This window comes from Labeo rohita, chromosome 7 (assembly GCF_022985175.1).
Source record: "Labeo rohita strain BAU-BD-2019 chromosome 7, IGBB_LRoh.1.0, whole genome shotgun sequence".
Taxonomy (NCBI): domain Eukaryota; kingdom Metazoa; phylum Chordata; class Actinopteri; order Cypriniformes; family Cyprinidae; genus Labeo; species Labeo rohita.
Window position 1 is genome coordinate 26,240,303 of NC_066875.1, and position 10,937 is coordinate 26,251,239.

The window sequence follows — 10,937 nt, forward strand, 5'->3', positions numbered from 1 at the left end:
TTGTCACTGGGGCAAAAGTACAATTTTTGCACATGTTTTTTGACAGTGTACCATGTTATGGCCTACGTTTAAGAATTAAGTCAGGAGTTTGTGAATTACTGTTGTGGACTGGTTTTGCAAGAATTTTGGCATAACAGTTAATATACACTGATTGTTGAAGCACTACATGGGATATAAAACTCTGAACCAGAGAAGTAGCTTTTATTTTATATGGCAAGGTCTTGTGATTCTATATTTGTAGTTATAAAATGGTTTGTTTGTGACGAGGACTTCAGACAGAATGTGATTGAATTTGGCAGTTCTGAAATTTGTCTTGAGTTCAGGTTGGCTTCAGTTAGAACAAAGCTTACCTAGATTCACATGTAGTTCTACTTACTGCAGCAGAATTTTGTGCCGGCGCCTCAGCTGACTTGGTAAATGAATGTCTAGGTTTTGTGCCCCTCTTCACAGTTAGTACAAACACAAGGAATGTATTTTGTATTCAATTTTAATTTACAATGCACAAAAACCCAGTATACATTATGTAAAAAAGCAAGTTGCCCAGCAACCCTCATACTTAAGCAAAATGTGCCAATCAAATATTCATGAAATATTGACTTTAGTCTCGTTTTTAAGAACTTTTACACAATAGCTTTATTTTAGCCCAGCCTGATACAACAATACAAAAGGTACGCAGTCGCCGTTTCGCTATTCCTCTATAGAGCATAACTTTTAATTAGTTGTTTAAATAGTGCTAATCATGCATTGCCTTCCATGCTTATTTTAAATGTTTAAAACTTCAGATATAGAAAATGAAAATATACAGTAGAATTAAAGATGCTTCAGACATCTTACAAGATTGCCTTGTCTTTTCTTATCCTCCTCCTCAACAGGAATATAGATCTTAAAGGCTGTCTGGTGAGGCTATGACATATAGCCTGAGGTACAAAAGTCTATCTACAGCGACTCCAAGAACACATAGCTCTATGAGACTCAATGAGGGCAAAGGTCATGTGGCTGCTCCAATAACTTTAAATAACACCTGCTACCGCAGATGTACATTCACACATACTGCTCTGAGATTGATCAGGGAAACAAAATGGCCGAAATTTGACACAGTCAGATACAGAGCTTATTCTGACAAAGAAATTTTTCAGCGTAACTCATGATTTAATCAATTTAGGGCACGTCAGGTGATTGATGACTTTCAGTGATCAGCACCAGTCTAGGTACCAGTCATTCTGAATGTTAACAGTATATACAAAGACAGAGGAGTTACTGTTATGAAATAAGTTTGTTTACCTAATTACCTACCAAAACCTTAACATGTACACTAGAGCTAATTTTCTATTCCATCTGTTCTTCTCCACCCTTGTCGAAATTGAAGGATTAACTGTAGGGATTTGAGGACTACTGGTAATGCAGACACTGTCTGGAGTCTGATGCAATACGTTTAGTCTGTCTTGAGTCTGTTACCATAGATACAACAGTGTATTTGCTATAATAAGACATGGTCAACAAATAAGAGTTTGAATCAACTCAAGCTGACAGGCAAAAAAGCAGGAATACAAAATAGGTGCACTTGGAGACATCCTTACATCATTTTTGGTAGCCCTAATTCCAAGTCATAATAACTGACTGCAGTACGGTCTATTAGTTCAATTTCTGAATCCTTTCTTTAGACATTAGAGTGGATTGAGCGAGCACATTTACTATTCTTATATTTACTGTTAAAAGACCTGCTTTGGCCAGATTTCAAAATTGTCTATTGAAAAAGCTTTCAAGTTTCAAGACACTGAAACATGCTGCTTCACAAACGGAAGGCGGTTATTAAAGTTATCTCCAGCACATCAAATCAAAGCGTGGGTTGGAGTTTCTGGGTTGCTATGGTGATCGTAACATTCTGCATGAGATAATACGAGTGGAAAAAAAACCCGAATTTGAGTGTACAAACTGAAGACGCACAAGTTAAACACTTCGGACAGTACACATTCCAGGATCGGGAGGGAAGAAAAGCATAATACGATTAAGTAAAATGATTTGCCTAGAGAGCCTCCACACAGCCCACAGCATAGCACACTGCAAACCAACATCAGGCCCTCACTGGCTGCTGTTATTGCCGCTGTTGTTGTTGTTGTTGTTGTTGCAGAGGTCTCCCGGGCCTCCACCAGAAGCAGGGGGCTGCACGTTGTCTGCGAGGTTGTGAGCATGCTCTAGAAACAGGTCTTTGAGCACACTCAGTTCTTTGCTAAGCAATTTGATTTTGGCCTCCAGTCTCTCGTTCTCCTCCTTGAGCTCATTGACACGCTGTTGCGTGTCCTGTGCCTTCTGCTTGCTGCGCATGCGGCTCTTCTTTACGGCCAGGTTGTTGCGTTCTCTCCGTTGGCGGTACTCGTCGCTGTTTTTATCCATAATGGACTTCTTCATCTTGCTGGGCTGTGTGGCCTTACCCCCACCTCCGGGACTCACGGGGACTAATTGAGGAACCTGCATAGTCATGCATAGCAATAATAAGCAACAACATACATAATACACAGCTAATTTGCATTTTGACAATTAATCTAGAAATCTTACTCCTGGATGGTTAAATGCACTTTATGCATACATACCATAATATGTAAAATGACAATGCTTACAGAGTCATGAATATTAATATTCATAAATGCATGGGTAAGTAGGTTAGTTTGTTGATGCGTGTACCTGCTGTAGTCCTGCAGCTCCTGCGGGGTTCAGTGCACTATTATGTGGCTGATTCTGTATAACACTAACGCCGTTCTGATCTGTGCTGGATATCTTCTGTTGCAACTGCTTGCTCATTTGGATCCACTTCCACTGTCTTTCTCTCTCCCTCTCCGACCTAAGTTGTCGGGCTTCGCAGAGCTGAAGTTGGTGTTATCTAAAATTATGAGAACCTGAATGCCCCAAAATGCAACCGTGTGCCTAAAAAACAGACAGGATGGAGAGAAAAAAGTTAGACAAAGTAGTCTGCACACATCAGCATCATACTCCATCACACTTTTGCATAATTTGATGGCACACAATTCCCACCTGAACAGATGCACCGCGCAGAAATGCATTATTTCAGCAAAATGCTGCAACACCTAAAAGTCGGGTCAACCGCTTATGCTCATCCGTTAACATTATGTTGTTGTAATCCGAGCGTGCTGCCATGTCAATGTGCATATGTGGCAAATTTTCTTTCTCTCCTATGAGCGAGAGCTCAAATGTTGCCCGCGGTTGCATCATCGCTTGCGCTCCCACCCGCTTCTTTGTACACTGGAGAAGGGAAACTCCGTAGTCATGCAGAACTATGTCGAGCTAAAGTTAACATTTTAAACAAACATCAGAATAGTGAAGCTACTGTAAAGCAATTTTAAGTTTAGCAGCGATCATTTAAAAGCCGGGCAGTGTCAAGCGTGTTGTTTTGAATCACATCAGGTTGGTTACATCATACACGGAACTGTGGGAATGAAGGGGAATACCGCTGAGTTACTTTCAACAACAGTATGCGTACATTCAAAATGGCAGCAGATTCGGTAAATCAGTATTGTAGTCTATCGCGTAACTATGTAAAAACACAGATAATGCTGATAGAAGTGTTTCTTTAGGTATACGTGCGTCCGTAGCCAGTGTGATCTACTGCAGGTTAGCAGGTTGGCTAATTAGCTGCCACATTCCTAACCATGACGTCAGGCGTCTAACAATGAACCGAGAGCACTTTCTACATAAAACTTACGTGAATAAAGGATAACGACCAACGGTCGTTCGCGATCATGTTTAATCGTGGGGTACGAAGCCCTCGCTGGCCTCAGATCCGGGAGGTGAAGGTATTTTGCAATCGAGTGAGCGGCACGGATCCTCTCAGTTAGCGAGCCACCGTTTAATTGATAAAAAATAAATTCGACAGTCTGTCTAGCTAGCTTACAATATACCCAGACAACTTACCTTGAAAACGTTCGAGGCTTATAAGCTATCCACTCGAGTTAATAAAGAATAATGTCCTCTTTGTTCACGAAAAAATAAGCACAGGTTGAGGTGTTATTGTTTGGTAAAGCGGCGCTTGGGAGTATTGCGAAATCTTGTGACCATGTAGGGAAATCTGCTCTCGCAACCAATCAAATCAGAGGGTTGGGAGAGATGACGAAATGCAGTGTTTGATTGACATGTCACTAAACCAATCAGACTGCACTTGTCGGCTAGGGGCGATTTCATGCAATAAAACATGAGATCAGTCAAGAATACTAAACAAGGTAACAATATCCTTTTCATTTTGCGTTATATAAATTGCAGGTATTAACACGTGTTACTAATGCGTGTTACTACTGCTAATTTTCTGTTTACAATTACATTTTGCACTTTTAGCCATTAGATATCTAGTCTGAGACAATTCCAGCACGGTAGACTTCTAGAATTTATTTATTATTAATCAGCCTACCGCCAACAAATGAAACATATTAAGCCAAATAAAACAGTGTAATGTTAACGACTTACAATAGAGCACGAAATGTGCACAAATGAGTTTGCATGTCTCGCATTACCCAGTCACGAATTACCCTAAATTATCCTAACCTCCGAAATCCTCCAGTTCCATTTTATTTTTTTTTCCACCTCAATAATCTTTCATGCTTTATTATTTAGAAATGACTGGAGATTTTGGACCTAATGAGATGATTCATTTCTTTTGGTATACGCAAGACCTGTTACCTGTTACATGGCTCCATATGGTAATTTGTAATTCTGATATGGTAAAAAAAAGGGGTAGACCAAGAGAGAAAAATGTAGTGTGTAACTTATCTGGCTACATGTCTTATGGCCTCTCGTCTCATTCTTTCAGTTGTGGTACGTGCCAGGCTCTCGCTGTGACAATAGAGGGAGCTCCCAGACTGCTCACACACACTGATTAGCGCCGATACGCGCACTCCAACTTCAGCGCATGCAATTCTTAAGATTGCTGTGTGCTCCCCAGCTTCTCTCGCACTAGGTGAGACGTGTGCTGCACTGTTTGTTTTGGCAGAGTAGTCGTATTCATTGTTGTGCGCAAAGATTCTCCCAAGCGCTTAGAAAACAGAGGAAAACAAAAGAATAAACACAGCATATAAAATACACAAAGATAAAATACATTTTCATTGGATGCAAAAAAAAAAAAAAAAAAAAAAAAAAAAAAAGCACTTAAGTGGCGGGTGTTTTCTTTCCTTTTTCTGAGATTTAATATGGAGCCGAATCACTTGACTTAACTCAATTTATCAAAACAATTTAATGTGGCATATTAGGCTCCATGGTGCGTTTTAATGCGGGCGACTGAGTTTTAAGGCAACAGCAATTATTTTATCTTTTTTTGTTCACTCTTTCTTTTATTCCACAAACAACATTTAACACTAGTTATATAAAGATTTTTCCACTTTAGCAATTTGTGCTTAATTCACGTAACATCCGTAACATAATGTCCGTACCCGTTTTGCCATTGTAATTGGTCTCATGCCTGTTTAGCCTGCGCTCACCTCCACCTCTCTTTACGAATTTCTCCCCCATGCATTGAGCATTTTAAACATGCATTTCAATTCCCACCTCCAAAGGCTGTTACAATACTAGACCTATTAAATCTCCAAACCAAACGAACAATTAATCTGCAGCGTTAAAAAGGATTTTATGACAAACCGTTATGGTTATAATTATTTTAGGAAAAAAAATATTGTATTATGATAACTTGTGATTAATTATATGAAACGATCGCATACTGTTTCACCTATAACTCAATCAAAATGACATTTGTAAAGACCAGGTCTATATCATTGCGTGCGCTGAGCTTTCGCGCAAAGATCACGCAGAGAAGCATTAGGACCCAGAGCACACCCGCCCTCCAAACTCCAAAGCGTATATAAGTGCACTCAGAAAAGTACTTGACAGATGTGAAGCTCACACGCTGAGGGTGTAAGTGTCATTTTAAAGGAGATCTCGTGTGGTGTTTCAGCCTTTAAACGCAAATCCATTTTACGGCCAAGTACACAGCCACGACAGGCTGCGCGCTCGCCTGTCCCGAGAACTTTGGAGCCAGCGCGGCTTTCTCCGGTACTGCGAACAAGCTGGATTCCCGGAGCTCTTCACCATGTCTGGCGGGTTTTAGATACTCCATGGAGCAAGCAAACCTCTACGAGGTCGCCCCACGGCCACTGATGACCAGCCTTGTACAGAGTCAGCAAAACGCCTATACCTACAAAGACACCGCTGGAGACCTTAGCGAGATCTGCGAGAACGAGAACTCCATAGACATCAGCGCCTACATTGACCCTTCAGCCTTCAACGACGAGTTCCTGGCTGACTTATTCCACAACAGCTCCAAGCAAGAAAAACTCAAGCTGGCGAGCGGAGACTACGAGTACCCCCACGGCGCCAATGGCACACCGGGGCCCCCGCAGATGTACGGCTGCCTGAACGCCTACATGGATTCCTCCAAACTGGAGCCCATCTACGACAGCCAGGCACGAATGCGACCCGTGGCCATCAAACAAGAGCCCCGAGAGGAAGACGAGCTCGGCCACTCGATGCCACCCACATACCACCACTCTCAGCACCACGCGCCGCATCTGTCGTACCTTCAGCACCAGATCGCGCACTGCGCGCAAACCACCATGCACCTCCAGCCGGGTCACCCCACACCTCCCCCGACGCCCGTACCCAGTCCTCATCACCAACACAGCCACCTGCCCGGGGGCTCCATGAAGATGGGCGATCGAGGGAAGTCCAAGAAACAGATCGACAAGAACAGCACCGAGTATCGGCTGAGGAGGGAGCGCAACAACATAGCCGTGCGCAAGAGCCGGGACAAGGCGAAAATGCGCAATGTGGAGACGCAACAAAAAGTGATCGAATTGTCGGCGGATAACGAAAGACTGCGCAAGAGGGTAGAACACCTCACACGAGAACTGGAGACGTTACGGGGCATCTTCAGGCAGCTCCCCGACGGCTCGTTTGTCAAAGCCATGGGCAACTGCGCCTAACGAAGCGCGCTGGACTTTTGAAGTAACTTTTGCGTGATTTCTACGTCTGCTGGATAAACGCTGACACATTCTGAAAGTGTTTCTATAGGAGCCAGGCAGCTGCGGTATACATGTGCCTTTTGTACAAAAACAAACGATAAGCTCATCTCTTCACACATTTGGACTAAAAGCTTGTTGTAGGTGTGTAGTCCTGTTAAGAATGTGTGTTAGCTACGCGAAGCATATCAGTGCAGCTAATGGGCATGATTTCACCCTGTCAATCTACTTTTCATGTTAAGTTACCAACTTTCGTACTCTCCCTTGCCCCCTCGGGTTACATACGAACCTGAACTACACTTTGAGCGACAGAAAAGAAAAACTTTCTGTATTCCCACCACACCTCTTGCTGCGTAACATTCACTGTATGATATTGTTGATTTAAACTTTTTGCCAAAGCATAGGACTGGAATTGGTTTTTACTGTGGTAGACTATTTGTTATTCATAACGCAGACTATGGCACTATGTCGTCCAAACTCGACCTGATGAAGCATTGCATTGTGAACATTTTGCCATGATTTGGGTACTGATCTGTAAAACGCCTGTCAGTATACGCTTTTAGAGTAAACGCTTTGTATTTATGCAATATGATTGATAAAAATGTGAAAGGATGCATATCTCTATGCAATGTCTGTTGCTGTCATGAGAATAATTGCGGTGGACGATCACCGTGTGCTTTCTCACTGGTTTTGCAGTGAAGTCCTGTCTTGCTCTGTAAGCGTGTGCATTTCATGTGAACTTGTTTTTTTTTTTTTTTTTTTTTCTTTTTTGTACAACAACACTCGAGCAAAGACCGCTTTCAGTGCCTTTTGAGTTTTCCTGTCTTCATCGTCATCACTGACTGAACCTTTGGACCGAAATATACAGCGAGGAAAAGGAAGCACTTTTTTTTACAAACGGCATATTGCAGATGTTATACGAATGTTTAATATGTTTCACTTTTAAAATGAACATTATATATATATATATATATATATATAAATATAAATATATATATGCCAAATGCTGAATTAAAACATTGTCTTACTTATGTCTCGTCCGTTGCCTTCTCATTTTTGAGCAGTTTTGCAACTTAATCTGTTGATATGTGTTTATATTTTGCGTGAATCTGTCGCGTTCTTGCCTAGAAGAATTCCCTCACTGTCGTCTGGATTCTTGAGTTACTCTGTTTGACACGTATGATTCGTTCGACACCGATAGGTGGCGCTCAAAAGTCGTTTGAGTTCACTATGCACTTACACATCTGTGCAGCCGCTTTCTTTGAACGAGCGTGTGAGTAAAACTCGAAACCAGAACTAACTGGAATAAGACTAGTAAAAAGAAACATATTTATAGGTTAAATGTTAACTTATTACGTAAACACAGGAATGCGTTTCCAGAAGGATCCATTCAGCTCCATGTTTTTTTTTTCTGAGCATCATGGTTAACATTCACTCAACAGTAATTTACATTGCTAAATATTTACAGTAAGCATCAATAGAGTTCACATTAAACACATTGTAAATAAAAGATCAGGGTTTGTCTAAGTCACTGATAAGGACTTGTGAGTAGTACTCTCATTGATTAATGTCTCTGCCCTCAGCTCTGAATTGATCAATTTATCCTTAAATGAGATAGTGTGGAGTGCTACTGATAGCTTCATTTCACTTGAGTACACTTTTTAGGGGCGTGAGATAGAGAGAGAGAGAGAGAGAGAGAGTCCCTCTGACCTGTGGAGACGTGTTTCACTCCATTGTTGTCAATTGACATGTTTTTACATTATCAGCTCTGGAATGATTGAATCAATAAATCAGCCCCTTTTCCAAACCTCTGTTGCAGATAGAATGATGGCACACAAGGAATCTGCCCTAGCCAGGTTAAAGCATTGCTGTCAGGCCAACTCTTATTTGCAGCCAACTTTTTTTCCTTGTTCAGGTTCACCTGTGAATAATCTGCTTTGTCTCACGCTGTTTCTGTCATAATTCAGAGTGAAGTTCCCGTACACTTCCAGTACACCAAACTGTCGCCAAAAACAAGTCAACACCCTTTAAATCTGCCTAATAATATTCATCCTGAATTGGATAAAACTTTGACGGGGAAAGTCCTGATACTGTGCTAATGTTTCTGAGATTCGTCAAACCTTACAACAACAGTATGACAATACTGAAATCTGAGCAACAAATCTTTAAGATTATAAATGCTTATTGTCACACTATGGTTTTGATCAAATGTTTGGCTTGAAAGTAGGTTATTTTGCTAAGCCATTTTGACTAATGTACTTCATGATAAAAAAAAAAAATTCAATATAATATTTTATTTGGATATAATTTGGCCTCAAGGCTGCTTAACATTGCAGATGATAACTAAAATGATAACTATACGGTTTCAGTAATTATTCTAATTCTTTAATAATAGGAAATTCACAGCACAGCTATATGGATAACGACACAGAGATAAAATATTGTTTGTTTTTTTTTAGCTGATGAATGCTAAAAACATAGAAAGCTAATCAGAATCCACCCAATTTTAAAGCGCTTGAGAATTTAAAGTGGCAGACTATATAATTTATAATAAACACAGCATTGGCTTGGACGCTAATACAGTTATCATTATAATCATATTTTATTGGTGTGAATGTCTTACTATATTCTATTGCAGCAGACATCCTTTGCATTAAATGTAGCTCTAAGTGCTTACATTTTTACTCTAACCAGTCATATATTGTATATTTAATCTGTAAAATCTCATTACTGGATAAAAACTATAACATATGGTGCTACAGAAGTCAGTTCAGGGAATGTGTGGGAATAATGTCCATAGGGTGAGTACATGGCCTCTCTCCTCCCTGAATGGAATACATTAAAGCATCACACTAAACCTGGATGCTTCCTTTGCCATCTTATTTCCTGTAGCTGCGAGAACTCTCCAATGATTCCCTTTTGTTTTCTCTCTGTCCAACATTTGACATGTTTGAGAAAAGCCAAACCTGTTCCAAACTTGACTTGATGTGAGCTTAATGTGTATTTTTGTGCAGCTGTGTTTCACGTTCACTCTGTTTCGATATTGCGAATTCCTTCGCTGGGGTGTGTTGTTTTTACCTCTAGTCAAAGACCTTGAGAATGTCTAAGATGATATCAAGTGTAAATTACAAGAGCCAAGTGAGAATAAGTATGTTTTGTTTTGTTAATCAAGAAAAATGCATGCAGATTAAAAACTGAAATCTGTAAAAAGTCAGCAAAGTTGCTCTAACTGCAGCCAACGTGATGTCAGCATTCGGTTGTCATTGTTTTCTCATTTACCAGAAGCTTAGTGTTAGCCAACTGCTATGCTTATTCCGTGTCTTATCATTTGCGGAGGAAGTATGTGAAAACTTGCATGCAGGTCTGTGTGTTTAAGCACGTTACTTGATAATACTCTCTTTCGTATTTGCCGTCTGACAAAAATTTAACCCGACCTTTGAGTGAAACTTCAGAAGCCAGAATCTACACTCCAGATTCTCTCCTTCAAATGAGATATGCGTAATTCTTTCTCACATTTGAGTTTCTGGTATAGTACAAATCCCTTCAGTATCAATATGATTTAAAACTCCCTGTCCAGTGCTTTCACCAGCTGCCAGCAGGCCCAGAAATTTCACTTTGGGCCCAATAATAAATATACCCCACAAAAACCTGAGCCCAGTGCAATAGAAGGAAGTATATCACTGTTTGTTTGCTTAGGGATGGTCGTTAGAAGTCTGGAACCTGGACTTGACAGTTGCCAAGACAACCAAGAAGAGGTTAAACCGCATAGAAAAATCACACAGGATCTAACCACTCCCACTGCTCTCTGTCTTTTCTCGGCGAAGTAAATAAATGCTTTAGCTCTTTGCTGCGAGAATTGTCAAGATGAAGATTGATTGTAGAAAAACAGGGATCGATGCATTCTTAAGTTAATTGAGCAACATTTTT

General features: G+C 40.6%; 2 protein-coding genes across 3 annotated transcripts; one reads left to right on the top strand and one right to left on the bottom strand.

Annotated features, from left to right (window-relative positions):
• Window positions 1–469: 469 nt before the first annotated feature.
• cebpg (CCAAT enhancer binding protein gamma) lies at window positions 470–4,200 on the bottom strand. 2 transcript variants are annotated; one of them, XM_051114401.1, is made up of 3 exons: window positions 3,925–4,200; window positions 2,680–2,919; window positions 470–2,466 (listed from the first exon to the last, which is right to left on the bottom strand). In XM_051114401.1, the coding sequence occupies exons 2-3, from the start codon at window positions 2,794–2,796 to the stop codon at window positions 2,080–2,082; spliced, it is 504 nt and encodes a 167-aa protein (XP_050970358.1). In that variant the 5' UTR covers window positions 2,797–2,919; window positions 3,925–4,200; the 3' UTR covers window positions 470–2,079. The 2 variants fall into 2 exon arrangements, with proteins under 2 accessions (XP_050970358.1, XP_050970359.1); XM_051114402.1 differs by lacking the exon at window positions 3,925–4,200 and adding an exon at window positions 3,028–3,898.
• A 1,666-nt stretch (window positions 4,201–5,866) lies between these two features.
• Window positions 5,867–7,790, top strand: cebpa (CCAAT enhancer binding protein alpha). Its single transcript, XM_051114400.1, has one exon. It carries the CDS (start codon window positions 6,108–6,110, stop codon window positions 6,972–6,974), a length of 867 nt encoding a protein of 288 aa, XP_050970357.1. The 5' UTR covers window positions 5,867–6,107; the 3' UTR covers window positions 6,975–7,790.
• Window positions 7,791–10,937: the final 3,147 nt, after the last annotated feature.

Bases quoted from the DNA above. Each gene is read 5' to 3' on its own strand.
- cebpg (XM_051114401.1), bottom strand. From the start codon at position 2,796: ATGAGCAAGCAGTTGCAACAGAAGATATCCAGCACAGATCAGAACGGC. The intron at 2,467-2,679 runs GTACACGCATCA...ATGACTATGCAG, and splicing joins GAGCTGCAGGACTACAGCAG to GTTCCTCAATTAGTCCCCGT.
- cebpa (XM_051114400.1), top strand. From the start codon at position 6,108: ATGGAGCAAGCAAACCTCTACGAGGTCGCCCCACGGCCACTGATGACC.